At 41.3% G+C, this 25,941-nt stretch overlaps 2 protein-coding genes across 2 annotated transcripts in view; one reads left to right on the top strand and one right to left on the bottom strand.

The window, feature by feature from the left end:
• Nucleotides 1-7,169: 7,169 nt before the first annotated feature.
• Nucleotides 7,170-12,570, bottom strand: FGG (fibrinogen gamma chain). The gene is made up of 10 exons (XM_068403955.1): nt 12,496-12,570; nt 12,362-12,406; nt 11,724-11,907; nt 11,523-11,616; nt 10,433-10,563; nt 9,641-9,774; nt 9,335-9,519; nt 8,255-8,532; nt 7,746-7,915; nt 7,170-7,353 (listed from the first exon to the last, which is right to left on the bottom strand). Exons 1-10 carry the CDS (start codon nt 12,568-12,570, stop codon nt 7,339-7,341), a joined length of 1,311 nt encoding a protein of 436 aa, XP_068260056.1. The 3' UTR covers nt 7,170-7,338.
• Nucleotides 12,571-21,056: 8,486 nt separating this feature from the next.
• LOC137665290 (uncharacterized) overlaps nt 21,057-25,941 on the top strand; it is a 71,544-nt gene continuing 66,659 nt past the window's right edge. Inside the window, exons 1-5 of the mRNA XM_068404162.1 lie at nt 21,057-21,222; nt 21,578-21,678; nt 22,056-22,125; nt 23,005-23,135; nt 24,826-24,914. Of these exons, the coding sequence (XP_068260263.1) occupies nt 21,057-21,222; nt 21,578-21,678; nt 22,056-22,125; nt 23,005-23,135; nt 24,826-24,914 (557 nt within the window). The remainder of the gene's footprint in view (nt 21,223-21,577; nt 21,679-22,055; nt 22,126-23,004; nt 23,136-24,825; nt 24,915-25,941) is intronic.

The following is a 25,941-nucleotide window of genomic DNA, read 5'->3' as shown; positions in this document are numbered from 1 at the left end:
AGACCACGGCACTAAGTGCCATGTCCAGTCTTTTCTTAAACACATCCAGAGATGGTGACTCCACCACCTCCCTGGGCAGCCCATTCCAATGTCTAATAACCCTTTCTGTAAAGAAATTCTTCCTGATGTCCAACCTGAACCTCCCCTGGTGAAGCTTGAGGCTGTGCCCTCTTGTCCTATTGCTAGTTGCCCGGGAGAAGAGGCCAACTCCCACTTCACTACAACCTCCCTTCAGGTAGTTGTAGACTGCAATAAGGTCACCTCGGAGCCTCCTCTTCTCCAGGCTAAACAACCCCAGCTCCCTCAGCTGTTCCTCGTAGGTCAGACCCTCCAGACCCTTCACCAGCTTGGTCACCCTCCTCTGGACTCGCTCCAACACCTCAACATCTTTCTTGAAGTGCGGGGCCCAGAACTGAACACAGTACTCAAGATGTGGCCTCACCAGTGCCGAGTAGAGAGGGACGATCACTTCCCTAGACCGGCTGGCTACACTATTCCTAATAGAGGCCAGGATGCCATTGGCCTTCTTGGCCACCTGGGCACACTGCTGGCTCATGTTTAGCCGGCTGTCGATCAGCACCCCCAGGTCTCTTTCCACCGGGCCGCTTTCTAACCACTCTTCCCCCAGCCTGTAGAGCTGCATGGGGTTGTTGTGGCCGAAGTGTAAGACCCGGCACTTGTTCTTGTTGAACCTCATGCCGTTGGTCTCGGCCCATCTATCTAACCTGTCCAAATCCCTCTGTAGGGCCTTCCTATCCTCCAGCAGATCGACACTGCCACCCAGCTTGGTGTCATCTGCAAATTTACTGAGGGTGCACTCAATCCCTACGTCTAGATCATCTATAAAGATATTGAACAGCACCGGCCCCAGAACTGAGCCCTGGGGAACACCGCTAGTGACCGGCTGCCAGCTGGACTTTGCCCCATTCACCACCACTCTCTGGGCTCGGCCATCCAGCCAGATTTTAACTCATTGAAGAGTCCACACATCCAAGCCCCGGGCAGCCAGTTTGTCCAGGAGGATGCTGTGGGAGACAGTGTCGAATGCCTTCCTGAAGTCTAGATAGACTACATCCACAGCCCTGCCCTCATCTACTAAGCGGGTCACTTTGTTTAACATTATGCTGTCTCTTACACAAAAGGTATAATTTTTTATCAAGCAGGATTTGTTTGAAATGAATACATATTTATGAAGAGCACAGTAGAGTGGTACTTGAAAATGTCCCAGAACAGATCTTAAGCATAATTAAATCTTCCTAAGGAGTCATGTCTCCTTAAGTGTTTGCATAATGCGTACAGTTTGTGTGTGGCAATTGATGATCACGTGCTGCTGCTCTGAGCTCTGTAACAAACTTTACTGGGAAGTGTTGTACACGGCTGTCAGACACTTGAGATATGCTGCCCATCTCAAAAGTTGCCACCACAGTGAGCAGAAATGAGCAAGAAAACCTTTACATGAGCAAATGTGGGCCTAATCAGTTGAAAGAACGTAACTCTCTCTTGGCTTTTTAAAAGTTCATGATATTCACAAAACTCTCCATCATCTACAGGTTGAAACATCTTATCATATTCTGCTTTAGAAGGACATGTTTAAGCTCAATGCTGGCATTGTACAACGTATTTAATTCAAAATAGCTGATTGCATCTCTGGATCCATTCCAACAGCCTCTCAGGTTTTCTCTTATCCTTTCCTCTGCTTTTCCTTGCTTTCTGCCTTCAAGAGGCTTGAATCCTCTTCATGTAAAGTTCACTGCAGTTGAACTGGACCCCATTTCTGGCCTTGCACTTCATGCTTCTCTTACCTAGGAAAACCCTCTTAAACTTAACAGAACTTATACCCATCTCGCTAATAGTGAGTCATATCCTCAGGTAGCAGAAAACGGAAGAGCTCAGTAAGATGGTGCTACATTGATTAACACCTACACCATCAGGATCTGGTTTTGCGTGACAAAGGGTTTGTATTATAATTAAGGCTAATCTTATCTGTGCCCAGTCTGAAACAAGATATTGTGTCTATTTTGATTCACTGCAGCACGCTTTGTAAAATCTTCTGTTGAACCCCGTGCAGTGCCAGTAATACTATGCTGCAAAAAACCTCTTCTGATTTCAGCAGTAAGACAGTCCAACTAACTTTAGCGACAAATGTCCAAACAGACGACATGTTACCTTTGCTCAGTTTGAAGATCAGCCAGCCATGGCTGTGTTGTTTGGTTGATAAATGTCTGTAAGGCAGCTCCTGAACTCAAAGCAGATTTAATACACTTACATACCAAAATCCTCAGCTGCTAACTTCAGGAGGGGCAAGACTGGTGATGCTTCACCACTCCAAGTCCTACGCAGTTTTGTTCACTATGTTGCAGCAGTTCTGTGAAAGAATTATAAAAAGCTCAGAGAACAATAAGATGCTTAAAGGAGGGAAAGACCGCAATGAGAGGGAGTCTTGCAGGATTAGGACTAATTATTTTACAGAACAGAGTAAAATGAGCTTCATCTAAAATCTGCTGGGGTCCATGGAGAGTTTCCCACTCAAACCAACTAGCTCTAATTTAGCCTTCACAATAGATAAAAAACTCTGCTAAAGGATCACAACCTTAGGCCCTCTGTGGTCAGGAACACAAGAATTGCACGTACAACCTTCATGTGCTCCCCTTGTGCATACACTCCTGTACTCTGCTTTCCTGCAGGATTACGTGTGATGTTTCTTCCACCAACCCCTTCCTCCTCACATTGGGCATGGATGGTGCTCTGCAGGCAAGCAGCTGCCCAGAGCTGTACTTTCTTTTCATTGTATGATGATGCTCTGCAGACTGTTTAAAACTAAAGGGATTTTCCTATGGTGCTCATCTCTCAGCTGCCGCAGTGCTTTACAAATATTCACTCCCTGGGCATGACTTTCCCGTTTTCAAAGCTGCAGAAGCCAGGTGAGAATGTTAAGTCAAAAAGTAGTTATTAATTTTTGGGAACTGTTTTGATAGTCTGAGTCTTCAGAGCACACCATATGTGCAGAGCCCACTGACAGCAGCTGTAGCTCTGTGCCTGCATTGGGGCTCAGGAGGAACATCCAGCAGCCAGCTCTGAGATGTGTGTCTTGCCTCTGGTCCCACAGGAACCCAGAGATGAGGGCAGGAATAGCACCTAATTCTGCAGGGTATCAGCTGTAAGAGACAACTGTGCCCCACCTGGTCTTACTCACTGCATGCATTACAACCTTTGCGACAACTAAAGCATCCTTCGTAATTCAGATGTGACCTATCACCTTAGTTTTGGCTTTTCCCAATTTGTAAGAGCTTGATCTTGTGATCTTCAATACTCTCCAAACATTATTTTTGTAATTTAATAGGCCTTAAAAATCAAGACCATTCAGAGCACACCAAGGAGAAGAATTTCTGCCTTTTCAACTGTGCTAACAGAGGATGCGACAACTTGCTGGATGGTGTCCCAGGTACCAGCTACCGGTGTAAGACTGGACACGGCAGTAGCATGTGCCAGGCATCCTCCAACGCTGATGGAGGGCACAGCTCTCTGGTGACCTTCAAATGCAGAAAACTTAAGCTCTGGTCCAAGTCAAACTTGGCCACCAAGGTTAGAGGGACTGGAAAAAGCTGATAACCAATCATAAACATCAGGTAAGCTAAGAGGGGTTTCCTACTTCATGCAAAGGGGATTACTGGGTGAAGCTGGGGTGAAGGAGGAGCTCCTCAGGCCTTCCAGTTGAGGGCTGAATCTGGGCATGACCTTCAGCCTGTACCTTTGCTTTCATGTTGCAATCATCCAGTCACTTATCCCAGCGTTTGTTTGAAAAGCTAAAGGCCAAGAGCTAGACAAACTTTGGATTTAACTTTAATTCATGATCAAAGGACAGAAGTGCACTTCACTACTTCAGCTGCCCTGCTCTTGGCAGGTTGCCACAGCAATAGATGGGGAGTCTGGGATTTAACTCTGGCTTGCGTGCCCTGGATGTGAGCCAGCCCTTGTTTGCCCAGCACTGCCCCTGTCTCCTGTCCTACCACCGGTCCCCACCACCAGTTTCCAAGTGGTGCCTTCTCTTCCTCTTACCTGCTCATTCCTGTCCCTCCTCTGGATACCTTGTCTTAGACTCCATTCTCCTTCAGCCCCAGCTCTCAGCTCCACTTTCACTTCATATGCTCCTTAGACTACTTAAGTCTTTTGAATTTGTCACTAGCCAGTCCCAGCATCTGGTCCCACATTTTCCCTTGCAGTGCCCCAGAGGCTGAGGGACCCAGCAAGTCTACTTTTTCTTTTTCTTTTTTTTTTTTTTTTTTGGCTTTGAGGTGAGCATGCACAAGAGAAATTATTTCTGTTCCCGATTCCTCCTTTTTGTGCTACAGTGGTCTTTGAAAGAGTGACTGCAAGCACAAGATATGAAAGAAAGGCAAACTCATTGTATCCACCAAATCTTATAATGAACTTTTATAAACTCAGAGGGGGACAGGCTTGACTAAGTACAGATGACTTTCACTATAGGCTATGGTCTAAGGATCATGTACAATAAAGACTGATTTAGAAAAGAGAAATATGACCTCTCAGTATACAAAATAGGGGCATTAAGTCAAATTGCAATGTATTTGCTTGCAAAAAATAATACTGAGTATTATTCTCTCTCTAAGAGTGTCCTGGTTTCATTGGGATTTTTTTTTCAGTTTGTGGCCAGCCATGGTGATCAGGGCCATTAGCAGTTAAATGCAGGGCAGCTGACCCAGGCTGGCCCACAGGTGTGTTCTATATCATTAACAATCAAGTTCACTATAAAAGGGAGGGCTTGGGGAGGAGAGGTGAGGCTGTTTTTGCTACTTTCTTCTGGCTTTCCCTATCCCCTTCTCTCCTTCTCTCAATTGCTGACAATTGCTGTTCCTGGACAACTTGCTGCAACCTGTAGCTAAGTATACTTTTGTGTGTTTTGTGTTAGCATTTATATTGGTTTCTTTATTTTATTAAATCTGTTCAATTTTAACCCATGACTCTCCCTCTTTTTCCCAAATTCCTTCCTCAGTTGGGAAAGGGATATTGGGTGAGAGAAAAACTGTTATTGTTCAGCCCTGGGTGTGGGCTAAATGAAGACAGAGTCAGAAGAAATAGGAGATCTTTTCAGGCCCCTTTCTGATAGTTAAAGGGTTGGAAACAGTAGAAAGGAGCTCCAAAAGGCATGAGTCTTGCCAGTCTTCTTTTAGGGCCCAGAGAATGTAACTGCAGGCTGTGATCCTGCAGACTCCCTGATGAACTCTGGCATAGGACTTTGAAAGATCAGGCTGCTTGGGTTTGATAACTCTGACCCTCCTGACCACTGGAGCAGATGATCCTCTCCACAGAGGTTAAAATGATTTTAATAAGAGGATAAAACTTAGGACACTGATCAACAAATCAACTGGAAGAACAAGCTAATCTTAGCTCTGGTGAGCAACCCATAAAATGCCAGCTCACACCAGTGAAATGTGTATAGTTACAGCAGATTGTCATCAAATTAATCATTGTGGCCAAAAGCAGAGGAGAGGCAAATCACGGTTCAGACCTAGCAGAGTGTGGATACAGAAGTCAAAGTGACAGAGGGGAAAGGAGTATTTTTTAATTCTGTGTTGCAAATATATAAATAATAATGACCTTAAAGTCATATCATAGGTGGGATAAACTGAAAACAGAAAGTGGAAGGGACTTGTCCAATGCTACTTAAGTGGCTGTTTGCAGAACCAGGATCAGACTGGGCTTGCCAACCCTCAGCTTGCATCCTTCTCCCAGACCTCTCTACACATACTGCTTCAGCTACAAGGAACAGTGGGAGAGGCCTCATGGCACAAAATGTTCAGGAAAACTGCTTTGCTTGGTTAGGAACTGGGTGTCAAGCCTAGTGGTGAGCCACGCAGCATGGCTGGTTGCATGCGTGCAACATAGCTGTGCAAATACACCGGTTCAGTGGTGTGGAGGTGGTGTCCCTCATCCCAAACAGTTGTTAACCCTATGCTAACGATGGCTTCTCACCTACTCCTAAGAAACCTGCCTTCCTCTTAGATTTTGGCCCAAGGGTAAAACTGAACTAAGTCAAAACAACCTCACTTAAAATGACAGGGGGACAGCAGCTTATCATGCTATGGAGACTCAGATCCAGGGAAAGAGGCTCAGCAGCAGCTTAGCTAGAGACCTGGGCACCAAAACTGGTAAAATTGAAGCAGCATAAACTGCCTTTGAGATCTGTCTTAGTGTAATGTCTGTCTTTATAAAATAAAGCATTTGAATGTGCTAACCAGAAATACCAGGTGAACTTCTGGCCTCTCACTAGTAGCTAAAAATAAAGACCAGGATACACTTCGTATTTCACTTCTTAATATATCAAGTTGATATAGATATAGATGTGTAGATCTAGATATATATTCTGAGTGTATTTTTTGTTGCGCAATTTATCCACAAACCTAATTTGATTTGCTAATGCACCCCTCAAATGCACTCATCAAATATTCTGAGTACATCCAGACAGCATCGCAAACTCTTTGCTGTTCTTATCTGTGCTGTGAGATCCACATGAGCAATGTGGATCCCATGGAAAATTATTACCAGATCTAGAAAAAGAAAATGCAAGTAAAATATAATTAATTTCTGCTGCAAATTTTAACATTTTTTGGTGGGATAATGGCACTAGATAAGTTAGATTAATTTTTAAATATTTATGAATAAAAAGGGAGTATTCATGAACAGTGATTGTACAGTGTAATACTATGTGCTATATAGCAAAGGCAACTGTGTAACTTCTTAATATGTATGGTCTGGAGTAAAATATCTGTTCTTGGTCATTGATGATAGTACACTTCCTAACACATGCTGATTGAACATGTATTTGTTACTTTGGTAAGCTCAGTTAAACTAGGCCTCTTTCAAGTCGCTATGTACTTTGATCTATGTCACAAATCAATTTCATCAGAAAAAAAGAAAGAAAACTTTTGGAAACAAGCCCCATTTCATGGAGAAATAGCTCCAACACTCTCCTCTAAACAAAGAGCAGAAACTACTGGTGTGCAATGAAGGAAACACTGAATCAAACTGTTTGGATCAGAGTAACCTTCCAACCATCATAAAGTTTACTTTGTTTTGTTTGGCCAACAGTAGAGCACAGATAAGTTTAGATTTTTTGTAATAATCAAATTTATTGAGAATTTGTACAGAAAAAACAACCATGTACAGAGGGAAACACTGCTCAGGGAAGAGGCTTGGGCATTTTACAGTCAACGGTGTTTTATAGTCAAAACTGAACTGTGTGATGTTAGGTAAGTTCAGTGTCTGAGAGGTAAAAGATTTGTTTTCCCCGTTCAGACCAGTCTTTGTGAAATTGTCCCTTTATGAGTCTCCAACCTACAACAGAAAGAAAAAAAAAAAAGAGAGGATTTTAATGTTCTTCTAAAGAAAGAAGTACTTAAGTTTATGATGACATGTTGATAGTGTTCATACATAATTACACTAGTTGGAGATTAAAAATGTATCATTTAAAATGCATGAAGGCAAGGGATTATTTCTGATCATGAGACCATCCATTTATCTGTTAAAAGAACAGTAATGTTTTAGTATACAGTAGTGTGGAAGGTATACTAAAATCAAAGTACAAATATTTCTGTGACAAAATGGTAAATGAAGCCAACTTCTCTAAGATGCAGTAGGTTAACACTTCAGCTATCCATGCTCAGTGTTTGAAACGATAACTATGTTCTGTTGTCATTTCAAATATCTCCTCGGCCCTGTGGTCAAACCTGTTTGGCGCTGCCTAAGTTGTGCTGCTGTCCATCTACTGACAGCCTGTTGAATGGGATGATTTTCATTGCAGTTTTCTTCATGGAGTACCACCGGTCACGCCATGTTGCCCATATAATGCCATTGTCATATCCAGATGGACTAGCATCTTTTGATGTGTACACACCATCTGAAAAATAGTTGGAGCAAAACAGTTGCTTTCTAAAATAATTAATATGTCCACACATTTTTCTGGTACTAACACCTCCATGGCATCCCTAGGCACACTAACAGGCCCTGCTCACTGCCCTTCTGCCCCTAGTTTTCTTCTCTCAGGACTGATTCTCCCACTTTGGGCTAGAGAGCAGCCACAAGTTCCTACTGCTGATGTTAACAGTTATTGCAAAGAATGGGCTAGTGCCAGCTTTGGGAAATCCAGATGGCAAAACATACTCAATGAAAGTGACCCACTTTTCTTTGTCATTGAAACGTGGTGTCCTGGGTTATAGGTATTTAGAAGATACTTCACCTATATAATATTTGCCATTGAGGTGGGCAGCATGACATCTATTCATCCACCATCCAGATCCATCTTGCTCAGCACAGTTGCCAGCGAAGTTATCATTGTCATTATCATAGGTACTGAACCGCATGCCATTATGGTAGGTAAAGGATTTGTCACTTGGATCATCTCCAAAATCAAAGCCATCAAAGGCATCACCGGCTTCACCACCAATAAAGTAGGCATAAGTCAATCGGTACTTGTCTTCTTCACTTCCCACTTTGAATACAGCGTAGTCAGCAGTGCTGTTAACAAAGGAGAATGGTGAATATGAGCATGTTGCATTCCCAGTACATGCACAAATGAAAAATATATAGGTTAGAACTGCAGAAAAGGCATTTATGGCATCCTAGCATTTGAAAAGGAACTGGTTTTGCATGATTGTGTGCCTCAGTTCAATGACACACATCCAACCAACTTTTGTGTTACAGTATCAGACATGTTTTCTGACTACTAGTCTTCAGTGATGTATGAAAGATCTACATTGTATAACCACACATATATATATATCTCCCAGGTTCATAATGCTTAGGCTTACTTAGGTCACGAGGAAATTCTTGGTGGGAGGAAGGAGTGGATGTCTCAAGAAATAGCAAGGATAGTAAGCCCTCGTGGAGACTGGAATACAGAGAAAAGAAAGAGAAGAGAAGAGAAAGTAAATGAAAAGAGAATAAAAAATAAAATAAAACAAAGGAAAGGAAAAAAAAGTAGAGGAGAGAAGAGAAGAGAGAAAAGTTTAGTTGGAATGGACCTACAACAATCATCTAGTCCATAAGATGCATAAGATGTGAAGAAACTTGAAGAGAAGAAACAGATTCCTTCTGCCAAATAAACTAGGGCTGCCAGCATGTGGCCTTCAGACATGCACATGTGCCTGGCAACACAGTGACTGCTGTCACAGCTGTGAGTTCAGGAGCTAAAGCAGCGTCCTATGCATGTTATCAGCTCTAAGGGCTGATCTTTTTTTTGAAGAGCTGTACAAAGTGATGCAGCAGTGGGAGCAGTAGGTTTTAAGCTGTCATTTTCAGAAGCATCATGAGTAAATACCCTTTTTTGCCACTCCAGTCCTCCAGTTCTATTCGTAAGGTGTATGGCAGAGCGGACTGTGTAGTTATTAAATGAATCTTTTCATTGCCCAGCCAGAACTCGGTGGTGTCATCTGGAGACAGATGTCCAAATCCTTCCTTGTACTGAACCCAATTTTTCTTGAAGTCCTCACTCCCATCCAGTCTCTGGGAAAGATAAACACAAAACCAAAAACCTCAATCAAAAAGATACATATCTTATGTAGGTAAATAAAAACAGTGCTGATGCAATAAGCTTGCTCATAGTAATAATACATAAGTGGCATACCCTCTGTAATACTGTCCAGCCGTTGCCATATGAGTCAATCTCACAGTAGACTAGGAATGACTGCTTGGCTTTTTGAGGCTTGATAAAGTAAAGACCACTTTTTCTGGCACCTTTATTTGCAACATCTTGACAGTCTGAAGTAAAGATATTCAAAGGATTGTTATTAATCTAGCTACAGTTCTATCCTCAAATTTATTTGGTATTGTAACTTAGTGCAAGAAACACAATTAATCTAAATGTCATTGTTGCAAAGTTAGCTAGTCCACATACTTTAATGTCATTGCCATAAAAAGTCCTACTGAAGGTCACAGGACTTGTGTAAAATGAGGAGGAATTTAACCCCACATAGAGGTTAAGCAACCTAAATGTAAAATATAGTCATTGCATTAATTTCTACAGCAACAAAAAAGGCACTTTTGGAGCTAATGGAATAATTAATTTTTTTTCAGATGACTCAGTAGAAATGTGATAATGAGTTAACTTCTGTTTGTCCTGTGTCCATGGAAACTCTACTCATGTCCCTCATGTTTAACATACATTGCAAGATAATCATATTTTGGCCAAAAAGGCCAAAGGAGCAAGCAAGACCTCTGTTCCATCTGAATGCCTTGTTTGCAGAGCACCTACCTGGCACTTAGATTGATCCAAGCACTAGTTTCATAACTTGCAATCTTATATATCTTTGCAGAGATCTATGGCCCATAAGATTACAAATAACTCACCACTGTGATGCCAACTGGCCATACTTGTAACTGAATTAACCCTCCACCTTATATGAAGCATTTTGCGCACCTCTTCCAGTTGTCTCCTGTATTTCAGCTGTGTCTCTGCATGGCTCCCGACAGCTCGACTCAAGCTGGGCAATCTTCTCTTTCAGCTGTGCGATCCTGTTGCTGTTCAATATATGTGTATCTGTCAACTGTCTGGACAGAGAGACATAAAAATGGTTTGTTGTTTCAGCTGTTTCTGAATATGTAATAGACATTTCCCTGTACACATGCCTCACCTATGTAGTATGCTGCTACATACATCCCTGTAAAAGGGGGTCCCTCTATTAGCACTGATACTTAAAGTTGGAAAAACAAGATAAAATAGGAAAGCACACGCTTAACCTTATACAAAACTTGACCCTAATCAGCAAAACTCAAACCAATAATTAATGTATGAATATAACTTTATGGAAAGTTTTTCTTTGGTCTCCTGAAGTAAATGAAAAATTATTTCTCTTTAATAATGGATGCATTTGTAAAACATAAATGCTGTAAATAAACTGCTGGAAGTGTCAGAATGCCTAAATTGTTTTTGATATAATGTTATAGAAGTGGAGATTTTTCTACATTGAGGTCAAAAACCATATCCATAAGACTTAGAAAAGTTAATGTTTTCAATTTTATTTTCAATGTCAATTTACAAAAAACTGCCACTGAGTTTGTAGTTACTTATGATTTACATCAATGTAACTGAGCTGATTTTCATGGATATATGCAGAAAAATTAGCCAGAGTGAATGATTGGACAAATATTCCACACGCTCTGCATTACAGCACTAACTTACACTACTAAAGTCTCCAAAGGTCATAAAAAACATTTAGGAGTAGTTGGCACAGCAAAAGAAACATCAATTTAAAAATTGCCATGCTTGTTGGTATTCTTATCTCGCATTTCTTGCACAATTAATTGCTTGCGCAGATGAGCAGAGAATGCAGTATCAGATCCACATGATCCTTCTGTGTCTTGCTAGGCAGCTACTAATGACAGTGTGGGCACAATGGTCCACATGAGCACAAAAAACCTTTCTGAGGGAGCCTTAGCTGCACTTGGTAAAAGAACAGAAAGAAAACAATTTGGATTGTCAAGTGATGTGAAAGGTGGAAGATACCTACTGTATGGTACTTTCATGAGACAAAATAGTGTTTTCATATCTGAGAATTTCTTCAATTATTTTCCTGGACTTTTGAGTATAAACATCAATTGAATCTGTAAAACAGACAAAGGTATAAAATTATTTCAATTAGGCAAATTAAAACCCAAGAAAACTACATAAATTATATTTTTCAGTTGTGTAGTTATTTTTATACTCTCACTTGGTAGTGTCTGCTTCTCTGGAGGATAGATGCTTTGGATGTGTTGAATCAAATGTTCTGCTGTTCCTGTGGAGTTAGCAATTTGCCGCAAAATTCTCTCCATTTCCTGCAGTTCATTATCCATAGCGAGACTGTACTTATTAAAGAAATCTGCAATGCCACAGGTTGTTGGGCAGTAGTTACCCTAAAAAGGAAAGAAAAAAAATTGACAATGTTTCAGGAGCAAAAAAAGGAAAGCAGAATATTTGGGCAGGGGAACTTTCAGGCGCCGCTTATACAAACTCCTGTAGATAAAAAAGGCTAGGCATTTGCCACTTTGTCTGCAGTATTTGAATTTACAGAGGCAGTTTGGTTTCACACTGTGTGTATGTACACACACAGAGCAAGAAAACGGTGCATGGTGTTACGTGTAGTGTCTCCTGGATATATGCTTTTGTCAACAGTGCAGCCTCCCCTACATTTTTACCAAGCGTATACCTCTATTAATAGATAATGAGTTTAAGCACAGTGCATTTAACAAGTATCGGAAATGACAATGAAGATCAAATAAAGCTAAAAGGGATAATTATAGTTAATAATCAGCGTCGGAAAGCTTTAATTAAACTCTTAAGATAAAAGAAAAGTGTTCAGGTACTTACAAATCGTTCATCCAATATGCAGCAGTTTTCTCTGGTAGCAATGTACTGAAGAGAAGAAAGAAGACCATTTTCAGTGAATTTTTTCCGACAGCGCATTCCGCGCCGACGTGTTTTCTAACAGTCTCTTCACTTACCGCCATGCTGGTAGAAAAGAGCAGGGAGAGGAGAGGCCCCAGGGGAGCCCAGCTCCGTAACCTCAGCACCATCATGTCTGTCCCACCAGGCGCTGCCGACTGCTCAGTGCAGTCGTGCAGTCAGCAGCCGAAAATGTTGAACCCAGCACAGGGCGGCAGCAGTTTAAGGGAGCAGGCTGAAGCTGGGGGCGGGCACTGGGAGGTGGCGGGAAGAGGTGGGGTAGGGGTTTGAGGTGGATTCCCAGAATTTGCACACATCTCTCACTCCTCCCGTTTTCAGAACCTGCTCCCACTTATCCACTTGATCTCTGCTCCAGCCAGGAGGTCTCAGGGGAGGCAGGAAGGTGAGACCAGTCATGGAGATGCTACTTCTAGTAACAGGAGCGTAAGGAAACTCACACATGGCTTCGGGATGGGGCTGGCAGAAGTTTCACTCAAACAGCACAAGGAAAAGCCACAGTAGCTATCTGAACTATGTGTAACAACTATCCATAGCCTAACAATAAATACTATTTTGTGGTTACATGGTGCTTTCCTGCCACAGATCTCAGTGTGCTTTGCAAAGAGAATCGACTTCATTTTCCCTGTTCTGCAGATGACAAAACTGAGACATAGAGGGGTATGAAGTCATGTTGGGGAGTGGCATACCTGGAAAAGAAGCCTGTGGTATTTCTCACAGGCAAGGAAAGCATGAGTCTTCCCTATCCTTCAACTCAAGGAGTACATGTGAACCACTTTGGCCAAAGCTTCCTGGCTGGGGAACTAATGTTGCCAGTATCTGCCTTATTCAATACACCTACAAGACTGGTGGCAGGCTCCCTCTTCTGCTATGGGCTTTATCCCAGCCAAATTATTTTATGTATGTGCTTCTGCCTGCTATCTGTATTAATAGCATTAATAGCTTCCTGCTCATGCCTTGCACCTGATTTTTAGGCTGTGACTTCTCTAGAGAAAGCCTGCTGTTGTGTCTATACAATATCATGTGTGACGAGACAATGTTGAATGAGGCTTTTGACTTCAATACATGTTTGACCAAATGATGAAAAGAATGGCAGGACTGCGTCTCACTGATAGATCTGTTGTTGGGTTTGTGATTTCAGGCAAATTACTTCAGCTCTGTACAGCAGGATCGATGTTTCAACTTTGCTTAATAGGTATTTAAAATCCATGGACAAAAGCACTCTATAGAAGCTAGATGTTATATTACAAAATTAGATTCGATTATGCCCTGAAACATGAAGAGTTCCTGACCTGTATATCCTGGTGCCCATCATGTTCAAGGATCCAGCCACATATTGCCAGAAGGAAATCTGAGCATTTATGATGCTAAAAATCAAATTTGTGGGACACTTATCTGAAGCTGAAGCACTGTTCATGGGAGAGTCAGCTTTCCAGTAACTGTACTGATGACCAGTGAGTTAGCTGACAGGCTGCCAAAAGTCCTTTCCAAAGGATGACCGATGCCAGAAGTTTACCCTTCAAAATCTGGCATTAATTATCTTAAAAAGTCATGTGCAGAATGTGCTTCTGTTGTCCTCACTGATACAATTAGGGCATGGCTTCACCTTTTACATGGTTCGTTCTGTTTCCTAAAGAGTGAAAATAAAGTAAATAAAACTGGGTAAAAGTCTGCCTGCTCTTGTGTTTTCTATTGTTGCTTCATCAGTGCTTTTAGCATAGACTCAGCAAACTATCAGTGAATCTCCTTGCCACTGCTGCTTACACATTGCTTGAGCTTGCTTTGCTGCTTCACTGGCTACAGGTCATGACACGGGGTCCAGAGGATCCCGGAGGTACAATTTCAGTGGCTGTGCACTACCAGGATTTCCTTAGATACGACGGTATAGCGTGAGTAGGTAGCTGGTATGAACTTTGTAAAGTAACTGGCCCAGCTTCAACTACAGATGTACACTCAAGAGTGCAGATGGGCACGTAATGTTCATGACATGATAGGTGAACCACGTAACACAGTCTGGGTATATCTCATCCTTTAACAGAGTAAAGAACACACCCTTCCCTTTTGTCACTAGTAGTAGTACGTAAAAGCTTGAAACTCTTTCAGAAGAATATTTGGTAACAGAATACAGAAAAAAATTGTCTTGTGTTCCTAGGCAAGAATTTCAGGAGTCAGAAAAGATGACAATAGCCAACACTGGCAGTAATAGTTTAGTTCATCTTGAGATAAAACACCTAACATTTTAGAATTAAAACATGAGAATGGCTGCAATTAAATAATTTCAATGCATAAATAGAGTTTCATTGTTCTAGATAACTAGCTAGTTGGGTGGGTAAAACAAAAGTATCATTATGCCTACAAATAGGTTAGGAATAAGAAAACTGAATTTTCAGTGAGGTGCGTGTGTTACACAAATTTACCACCATATAGATTTACATTCATGAAGGAATCGATATTAAACATTGCTTTAATGATTACCAAATATCTGTGCACTGCATTTATAAGTGCGGCCTGGTTGTATTTCTGGTTGCAACCTCTTGTGCTTCTTAGCAGAAGATGTAAGTATTTAAAACTCAGGAAATTTTTGTTGGCTTTATTGATTACATGGTCATGATTTAGCCTGGAATACTTAATCCTTTCACATCTTTGCTTCCTTTTCTTTTCTTCTATGGTTTCACCTTAGAAATAACTTATTCCTGCTTTTCATTAAGCTGAAAACTACATGTATTCTTAGTGGAATGGCTATTTAGCATTTTTCCTCCCTTACATACCATTTTGTCTTGGTTGGTCCTGGCTGCAAAATAGCTGACCCATTTACCAAACAAATGTGCTAGAGACCTAGTCATACCCTGAGACGTGTCCAACAGAATTTGACTGTGTTGATTTTCTGGCCAGTTTTTTGTTTCCAGTAAGTCTACTTGCTGATTTGGTAACAAATGAGAAATGATTTGTGTAGCACAGGCAGAAGAAAGAGTTCTCAAAGTCAGTTTACTTTTTTCTTGCAATTTATTTTTGAGTAGATAGTAAAGGTGAATCATTATTTGTTTAAAAAAGCCTTCTTCAACTCCATTTTGATTAGCATTTTTGTCAAACAGCCACTGGGAGACTATCCAACACCTTCCCATTATTCCTAGTAAATCTTCCCACAGAAATACAAATCAGAAGAAATATGCTTGTGTTTGTAAATTTGTTCCTGAATATCAGAGTATTCTTATGGCTGTCTTGGAAAAACAAATGTTTTTTAAACTTAGGACTCATATTTACATACCTTAAGAATCTAACTTGAAAAATCAGTCTATACCACTTCAGAAATACTACAGTGATCCATTTTAACATTTCTAATGTGGTTTTGTTACTGTTTTAACTGAAAGTGTTCAATGGACTTGATTTGAATTTGCCTTTTTTTTTTCAGATATTCCAGAAATTAATTTTCTTACGTAACCATAAATACCAAAAATAAATGTTGAAAACCCTCAAAAATTAAATATTGAAAAAACTTGCCTACTTTGCTTTTCTATCTATAATCAATATGCATTACCTTGCTTGTACTACTAGTAAGCTATACAGATCAGTGGGCAAAATCCCCTTCACTAGGTCAATCAATGAGTGAGTGATAATTAGGATGAGAAAAAGAGATGATTAAAAAGCTGTGTAGTATTGAGGTTATGCTGCTGGTGTACTATAGAACCAACTGCTTTATAAATAGAAGCAAAAAAGTGAAAATGAAAAAAAAAGTTTTGTAACTCATCTTTCTCTTTCAATATTCAAAACTTGGGCAAAAGGTAAATGGCAACAGTTTTGCCAATCCGATTGTCCACTCTGTGCAGCAGGCTTCTTCCTCACCCTTCCTGAAGTGAAATGCCTGGAGGATTCGTGAGTCAGCAAAAATCAGCTCTCAGTTGATCTACACAGGAGAGGCTTATGTTTCTTTTCACTTATGAAACCAGTACAGATATTCACTATGCTTCAGTTCAAATACAGGCTGTAAATGGTTCTGTTTCTGAGGAAAAGTATGAAATGTATGCATTTCATGTCAGCTACGGCTCTCCATTTTGGAAAGAATTCAGGGGATATTTTGCTGTATGCACACTGTGAATACAGAAAAATCACTCACTTTAGAATGCATTCTTAAATAATGATCGGATATTATATTTTTTTAAATCTAAGCAGGGAAACTACACTGATGCATGATTGCTAAAAGTCATTCAGTTTGTGACTCGTGTTCTGGTGCCATTTTTTCCAGTACTTTTTCTACAGCATATAGCCATGTAAATGACCCTTTGATTTTTGCAAAGAATAACCAAGGTTGTTTTTGTAGCTAATGCATCATTGCTTTAATATATAGTTCTTATTTTGATTTCAAATATTATTACAAACAAATTTTCAAAAGTATTTAACAATCAAAAAGGCCAAAAATCAAGACACCCCGTCTTTACAGTACTTCTGAAAATACCTCATGTCCGTAGGCCAGATGTTTGATGGTTTGAATGAGCTATTATCTTATTTTTAAAAATCCTATATTCTTTCTTTTTAATGCTTACTTACTTTCATAAACTTCATTCAACTGTTAAGGAATTAAGAGAGAACATATCTCCTAAAAACAACAGAAATGTTTTATAAGGGAACAAAATCAATATCGTTCAGAAGATTACGTATATTATTGCATTGTCACAACTGAGGTTTTTCTGAGTCCCAGAGCGTAGGATGTTATACTTCAACATGCTAAAAATCTACTAAAATACTACAAACCCCCAAACCATGAGTTGGGATCAGTTAAAGATCATTATTGAGCTTTGAGTTGTTTGTGCCTTATATAGGGGTATTAGATGCAACATGGCAAATTCTCTCCCATTACTGATTTACAGAGACCATTTTCAACTGTTGATTCACTTAGTCAGAAAAGGTTGGTTTTCAGACTGTCTGCAAAAGAGAGATTGCAATGTATGCTTTACCTTGAGGGCAAGAGCAGTGAACTCCATTTGTTAAACAAAGAGATGCACTAATTTGTGGGAATAAGATAAGTAATAAATTCAAATATTTGCTGAAAATTTTGTAATTAGTTGAGAGGACAGAGCCTCAATAAACTAACAGAGCCTCCTCAATAAACTAAAATATTTGTCAGTATCTGCTGATACCACTGGTTTGGACACAGGAACTTATTTACAGTGACATTAAAGGAAACACAGCAAAAATGTAACATATTTCACAATAAAAGGCTGGTCTGTGAAATAGTTTGCTTGTACTTTTTTTAAGCAATCAGAGGAAGCCCGACTGTCAGAAAATTCCTAGAAAAATATGGAATGTGTATTTGCTTTGGAAAAATGTACTCTGCATTGTCCTTCCTGACTTCCAGGATTAGCTCTGAATGCTATTAATTCAGGATGATGGTAGTAAAAGAATGAATGTCACATTTCTTTTACACGTGATCTGTGCTCCTTGCTGGGGCACAAATCTGTTTACAGGGAGAGAAGCACAGGCCTACAGTTGAAACATTAATAGCACTAGCATAATAAAAGTAAATCTAAGCATTTAGGGTCACTGAAGGAAACTGAATCTCAGACTGACCAACATTTGAACCTTGAACAGGGAAAAAATTATATTCTTTATATTATTTTTTTACTCTGTAACCATTTTCCTTCTCCAGCATAAAAATTAAAGCCAGCAGATTTTTTTTTCCCCATCCTTCTCACAATTGATGAGATAATGCAAAATCTGGCTTACTCTTAAAAGTTGTACATTAAGCAATGGAGCCAGTGGATGTGGATTCCTACCATGCAACAGAGTTGTGGCGTCTACTGACGCTTGTTGTTGACCCTTATCCCCTATATAGATCACAGATACAGTCAAGTTTTTCACTAGCACCTCCGTGTGTGAATTTCACATAGGCTTGTTACTGAGTGTAGCTTCTTCTGGGCTTCACTGACAACCGCACAGTGCCATCTGATGTCCTCAAAGAGCAATAAACTGTTTCGAAAATCTGTTAAATCACATAAAGGCCAAAATCTCAAAATGACAACTTGACCATCACAGAACACTGCTTCCCAAGTCTACCTGGAAAAGAGCCTCTGAATAACTCGCCTCTGTTTTCATCAAAATGATTCTAACCGTGCGTATGAAACGATAGGCTCTGAACTAACCATTACTGCAGCACTGTCTCAGTATCTTACACGTATTGGATATTAATTCTCTCACACACATGTAAACATCCATATGCAAATTTGCTAAAATTGTATTCATGCTCCATAAGGGTTTTAAAATGGTTTCTGACAAAGCAGGATCCAGCCCATCGCAGAACCATGAGCAGCTGATGTCAAAATCCACGCTAAGAAAATATTTGAAAGAAGTTAAAAGAATAAAGCACCTTCTAGATTCCAAGACTGTTCTACCAATGTACACACATGCGTGTGAGCATTTATATCTTAATATAGATAACATGTATTTATTTATCCCCCGGGGTATTGGACACATTTGCCTCTCTGCATAGCGCAGATGGCACAGGGGATGCCGGCTGGAGTAGATGACACTTTTTGGGGCCAGGGATGGCTTTGGGTGCGAGGCGGGCGCAGACGGCGGTGTAACACAGCCATCTACCGGCCTCTGGTTCACTGTGTTTGAGCAGCCTTCTCTTCTCAAGGCCAGAAATTCAGTTTTGCAAGCATGAACTCTTGGCCCAACCCATTTCAGCAGGAGTTTTACTTACATTCATGGTTATAAATGATTATGGTTGTTAGTGATTGGCATTTATTTGGGATATGTTTAAGCAGAGAAGCGAGTGAGGACTGCAGCACGTTGATAAGGAGTCTCAGCCAAGGTAAACCGCCAGTGAATTTCACCACAGGGTCTGAGCCCATTGCAAGACTTGCTGAGGATGACCCATGTTTCCTGCTATGTTACAGTATGTTGGAATCTTATTGCAATGTATTCCATATCAAAACACACATGGAAGGCACTCTGAAATTTAACTACAGAAAGCGTTTGTCTTCATGTCTATACTGATAGCTGTGTACTTTGTACCAGACAGTGCTTTTTCTGGTTCTTGCTTCAAAGTTTACTTTAAGGAGCTACAATAAGTATATATTTAGGAAAGAGCTATCTGGAGTCAGCTCTGTATCCATGTTTGTTTTTTTTTCCCAACTGTAATTATTTGGATGTTTACTAGTTTACAGGGATCCAAAACCTGCAGGCTTTCAACTAATTTCAAATATTTTAATAATTTAATAATAAAAAGTTAGGTCCTTTCTATGTGTGGGGAACCAGCTTTTCTTTCTCGGTGACCTCTTTGGTTCTGCCTGTTTAATAACTTAGGACAGTAATTGTTCACCACTGTTTAGGCACTGAGAAGGTTAGAAGATGGTGCTTTGTGGCCTTTTTGCAATAGGAAAACATTGCACCTCCCTAAATAAGGAATCAAATTCTAAGATCACAGCATGACTATTTTCTGTCTTCTCTCAACTGCACCATTTCTAACTGCAATTAGAAATTAGTCTAACTGGACGCTTTATCAACAATTTTCAAAAGTACTTATTTTTATATTTTCAACATGGTTACTTTTAACATCAGTAAAACCACCTCTCGTCATCGTATACTTAGCATTGTCAATGTTGCACTGAACATTGTATTTTTCAGTGTTCCTGCAAAGACCCCAAATTTTATTATTGTTTCCTTTGCATGACATAATTCAAACCCACTTAGAATCGAAGTGTACTTGTTAAGGGAGGCCTAGCAGTTATTGCATCAGATTAGCATGTAAGACTGATTCAGTCACAGTCCCTGTCATATCAGACGAACGACGTGGATTTTCTGTAGGCAAGGAGTCACCCTGAAGTACCTCTACGTGGTTAGCCCTCTGTGGAGATGTTCAAAGACAGCCCCTCGATTCAGGCCTCAGGACCAGGAAATTGTTCGTCTTTATATACTGGGGAATTTGCTGGTTTGGTGACAATTACCTCATGTCCACTGACTATAAATTCAGTCTGGGACCTGAGAAAACCTTCCTGTCAAAACTGAGACATGTAATTCCACAGAAATTCTTATTTTTTTAATAAATGCATTTTTTATTTAGGGGAAGTATAAAGGGTTTCATAAAAATTTCATGACCAGACTATCTGATGTGCTTTTGATGTTACCATAACCTTGGACAGAGTTTCCACTTTCAGTGTGAACCCCCTTCCATGCACCGTGCTTCAGTAGTGATGCGGGTGCCCTCGCCATCCCTGCAGCACTTCAGGGATGCGGCAGCCCCAGACCCACCTGCCACTGATCCACGTCCTGCGTGGGCCAGAATAAAACCAGAATCAAACGAGACGCCCTGTTTAAGCGCGTCCCGGAGAGCAGCCACCACAGCCGTTCCGCCGCCTGGTGCGGCTGGTGTTGAACAACGCGGGCCGGCCGGGCCGAGCGAGGACTCCCGGAGCTCCTGTGCTTTTCCCCAGCAAACTCGGAGTTCATAAACTCCCTCCCGCCCACTTCCCCACCCACCTCCACAGGCCCTCAGGGTGCCCCTAGCAAGCTGTTACGCCGCCGCTGCGGGTTGGGCCGGGCCGGGCAGCGGGGCGGGACCGGGTCTCAGCCAGGGGCGGTGCCCAGGAGCCCGCCCGCCGCCACCATGAGCTGCGCCGCGTTGCTGGGGCTCCGCGGACCGCGGCTCCTGGGGGCGGCCGCCCGCCCGCCCCGCTGGAGCAGGCGGCGCAGCGCCGGCTGCGAGCCCCCGGCAGGCGCCGCGGTGCGCATCGGCTGCGCCTCGGGCTTCTGGGGGGACACGGCGGCCGCAGGTAGGTGGTGGCGACTGCCCGCGGGGCGGCGGGGAGACCCGTCCGGGGGGCGGTCGGTGGGCCGCCGAGGCCTGGCGAGGCCGCCGGGCGGGCGGGCGGCGGCTGCTGCTAGCGCCGCAAACAGCCCCGTTGCGTAAGCGGCCGGGCCGGGGCTGCCGCCGCTCGCCCGAGCGGGGTGGGCCGCCCGCAGGGCCGTCACCAAGGGCAGGGGCGGGACGGCCCGGCCGCCCGCTCGTCTCAGCCCTGCCCCGCGGTGGCTGGGGCGGGCCCGGACCGCCGGGCAGCCCCCAGGCTGCGGGCGGAGCGGGCCGCGGGTACCGCGGTGCTAACGGCGGGTTCTCCCCCGCCCCGCCAGTGCCGCAACTGCTGTATGGAGGGAAGCTGGATTTCCTCGTCTTCGATTATCTCTCCGAGATCACCATGTCGCTGCTGACGGCCGCCAAAGCCCGGTCTCCCGTAAGTAGCTGCTGGGAGCCGCTGCCCAGCCGCAGCGTGCCCGGCTTGGCTCGGGGAGAGGGACGGGCTGGGTGGGGTAGAGCCCCGGGGGGAGGCGGGTGGACTCCGGTACCTCCGCGTTCTCCTCCGACCCAGAGCACGCTCGGAGCCTCTTTAAAACATGCCAGGTTATGGGGACGCATTTGCTTTGTATACTTATATGTATTTATTTATTTTCATATATTCAGTTTCATCTAGTAAAAGCGTTCACGTCCTATTCTATAGCGTTATCCAAGCACTTGGAGAGAGGGTTGTTCTACCCTGTTTTCTCTTTTCTGTTAACCAGGAAAAGGGATTGGGTTGATTTAACTGTAACAAATGGCTTTTCATTCTTTCAGGTTTTAGGTTACGCTCCGGATTTTGTTTCTGCTGCCATGGCTCCCTATATAAAAGATATTCACAGGAAAGGTATGCTACTCTTCATGTGAATTTGTATGTTAAGTTCAATTGCCTAGGTGGGTTTCGTATGGTTATTATTGCTATGAACAGCTGGTTTTTACCCCAGCGTTTTGCTGTCCTCTAGGAATAATGTTTTTAACATCAGCAAAAATCCCATCGTAATAGATGTGAAGTGCAGGTCTGATGGTGACGTTTAAATTGGGTTAATTTGAAATGTTTTCTCTAATTGTAATTATATACATATATCTCTCTATGTATTTCTCATTGTAGCTTTAGTTTGTGAATGGAGGATTGCTTTGTATATCTTTGTTAAAACGTGAGATCTACACGTTTTCAATGAAATCTAAGTTTTTCAACATTCCCATGTAGTTATAGAATATAACTTATTTTCTGATCACTTTTTTTCTGTTTACATTAGTATAGCTTCACAGCTTTCTGAGCTTGAGAGGAGAAAGGGAATTACTTCTAACTACCCAGTACCTTGCTAACAGTCTGGAATTTATAGAGATAGATGTATATTTCTGCTAAAATGCAGTTGTTTGGAGAGCATGGATGCTGGTGTCAAATACTGTTCCTGTAGGAGCTGTTTTGATCCTGTCTGTCTGCCTTATCATGTATGTCATCTTGGTCACTTTCTCCTTCCATGCATAAAGGAAAGATGAGAAGTATCTGTAACAATTATTTTTCTGTAAACAATTTTGCATTCGCTTATTCTGATCCTTCTGTGGATTAAATGGGTTCATATTTTAATGTGATTTTAGTATTTCACTTGATGAGATGTCTGACACCTTGCAAAGATTATATCTTGCTTGTGTTTCAGCACGCTTTAAGTTTTTAAAATACAAGTGATTGTTGATGCTGCTGAACTTATTTGTCTTTTTTGTTTAGGTGTTCGTGTCATCAGTAATGCTGGTGGAATTAATCCACTTGCTTGTGCAGCTGCCCTTCAGGAGGTGGCAAAGAAAGCGGATGTTGATTTGAAAATAGCTGTTGTTGTTGGAGATGACCTAATGAGTGAGGTATTTTGTTTTGTCTTAAGGCTTTGTAGCATTATGGAAATTATTATAGTCTATATAGCATGAAGGTGGTGTTTACTGTCCTATAGGAACTTATTTTGTGTATCTTTGTGCAGTAGCCTTCTACAGTGAAAAGCATCTAAAAATTGTTGCTTCATTTTCTTTATTTTTTTAATGCATGAAAAGAATTATTGGCATATCTTATGTTTGGTATGTGATGGGTGTGAATTTTATAAGACTGTGGATCTGCTGTTTATATTTTTGAAGCAAACTGTGAATCTGATCAAAGATCTGCATGCTCTTTGGGAGAATCTAGGATATGCTGTTACTTATTGTTTGTGTCTAAACTAAATAATCCTGAATGTTAAATCTCTTAATTTTAAATGTGGTGTAGTTACTACGTGTTCAAATGTTTATCCCTTCTAGCTGGTTTTAGTAGTGTACAGGCGTTTCCTGTTGTTTCCAGGTAGCTATTTTTCTGTTTTTAATTAGTTTACGGCCTGTAAGTTAAGTGGGAGGATCGAAGTTTTAATATTTTAAAAAACCCTTGAAATCTGGAGATGAAATATATGGCTTTTTTTGACTTAAAGGATGACGCTTTATGTATGAAGTCTGGGTCTGCAAAAAGCATTGGCCATACCTGAAAAGATATTGTGAAAACAGTTTATACATTGATAGTGGTTAAGAGGGGACAGGTTTACACTGTGGTTAAATCTCTGTCTGTAACTTGGAAAATTATTTATCTGTGTAGGCTCTGTTATTCCTTGCATGCTATTGCATGTGGAAGATGGTCAAGTAAGATTCTTTATTTGCAAATGGTGTGCAGTGCTTGGAGTTCCTTTCAAGAAACTTCTGCCCTACTGAAATGACTTTAGCATCAGTGGTCCAGAATTTCATTACTGGTACGACAGTGGAATGGTCATTATTTGGGCTTGACGTGGATGTTTCTGATCTGAAATGGATTATTTTCTATGCTATTGTCAGTACGTAATTTACAGGAACAAAAGAAGAGACACCTTTTACTGTCTACAGGCAACTTTTACTGTTGATATCAAACATCTTAAATTACACTAGAAGTGTTACTTGTGGTTTGGAGGATTTCAAACCTTAACATAGAATACTAAATTAATTCTAAGTGGAAATTTTTTTCACACTATAGATCCCCCCCTGTAACTAGCATTAGACATGGAGTTTATACAGTCACTGAATCCACTGGTTTCTCAAGCTGCCTAATGCACGGCCAAAAACACCCACCCCAGTACCTACCTCTCTGGAAACATAATGTATTGTAAGTATCACCTGGAGCTGCAGAATTAGCCTTGTTTTCTGGCCGTGCCACCACTGCCGTTATGGCAGACACATTTCTGTTTGCAGGGTTTGATTTATTCAGTCTTACAGCAGTTAAAGGCAATTCAAAAGCCTGGGGAATATGCCAAGTCATTGTAGTTGATCATCTATGAATGGAGTAGCATTCCTTAAAGACTGACTTATTTTTCTGTGTGCTGGAAAACTGTGGTTAGAAGTGTGTGTAGGACTTTTAGCCATTCAGCTGATTTGTATTGTTGCTAATTTTAATGATTATACTTTGCTTAGAGTTGCTATGAAGTGGATCTATTATCTGATACTAGTAAAAGGCTTACAGTAGATACTGCAAAATACTCATAGATTTGGTGTTTTGTTTATTTTCTAACAGAAGGAGAACCTAAAACGAGCTGGTATCACTGATTTAGAGAGCGGCAAACAATTTCCAGAGTGTGTTCATAGCATGAATGTGTATCTTGGGTGAGTTATTTTACCAAATTGTTTTTATTATGGAAAAATAATTTCAACACATTGACTGTGTGAAATTGTTTTGTTTTGCAGGTAGAACCACCTAGTATGTGATGTTCACCTTTGCATTATTCAGGCAATCAGAAAACAAAATTTTGTTTGTAACCTGTAAATAACTTTTAATTTAGAACCTTGCCAGTTGTGACTCCTTAGCATTAAATCTTCTGTGAATCCTCAGGTTTTAGTTCAAGCCAAAATGGTTCTAGTTTAATTATAACAATTGCAAAAATCTTTTTTCATATGTGGAGTATCCTGTTGCTTCATAGAGCAGATGCTTAGGATGTTGTCACTCGAGAAGTACAGCTGAGGAGTTAAAGTATTGGGACATGCTCTGAGTGCTATAGGAGATTCCATTAGGCTGTGCTGAATTGCGTGTCGGGCTTTGTACTGTTGAAATTTTGGACACTGGCTTTCTAGGACGGATCACTGTTTTCAAAGATCTCCCTTGCCTCCTTTATGATACTAAATGCCTCCCAAAAATCTCTTAATGCAGGTGTTCTAGTGACCTGTTTGTGAACAGTTGCATTTTCATTGTCACCATCAACTTCTTCAGGTGAATCAATGTCAATCAAGACTATCAAAGGGGAAGGACTGAGAAATGGGACAATGGGTCAGGTGTTCCCAAAAGCCACCATCCTTTCTAGCTGATAATCCTAGTGATCCTGTTTTTGCTTTTCCATCCTCCATGTCGTGTATATCATCCCTCCTGTATTTTTATTCAATATATTTCTGTGGGGAACACCTGACTGATTGTGCAATTTCTCAGTGTGTGCACACAGTCCCCCCTCTTTTACATGAATCTTTATGGGAAAACTACTGTGCTCTCTCTTCTATCATTATCATTGCACTTTCCAAAAAATGCATCACTGACAGAGAGCGAGGTATGACTGTACCTAACACAGCACATATTTTTCTCTGTAAAATAAGAACCTTTTAATAGATGAGTCTTTTTTTTTAATTCATCTTTAGGGTTTTCTGT

Source organism: Nyctibius grandis, chromosome 6, assembly GCF_013368605.1.
Source record: "Nyctibius grandis isolate bNycGra1 chromosome 6, bNycGra1.pri, whole genome shotgun sequence".
NCBI lineage: Eukaryota > Metazoa > Chordata > Aves > Nyctibiiformes > Nyctibiidae > Nyctibius > Nyctibius grandis.
The sequence above is the reverse complement of the archived record's forward strand: the minus strand, read 5'-3'. Positions and strand labels throughout refer to the sequence as shown.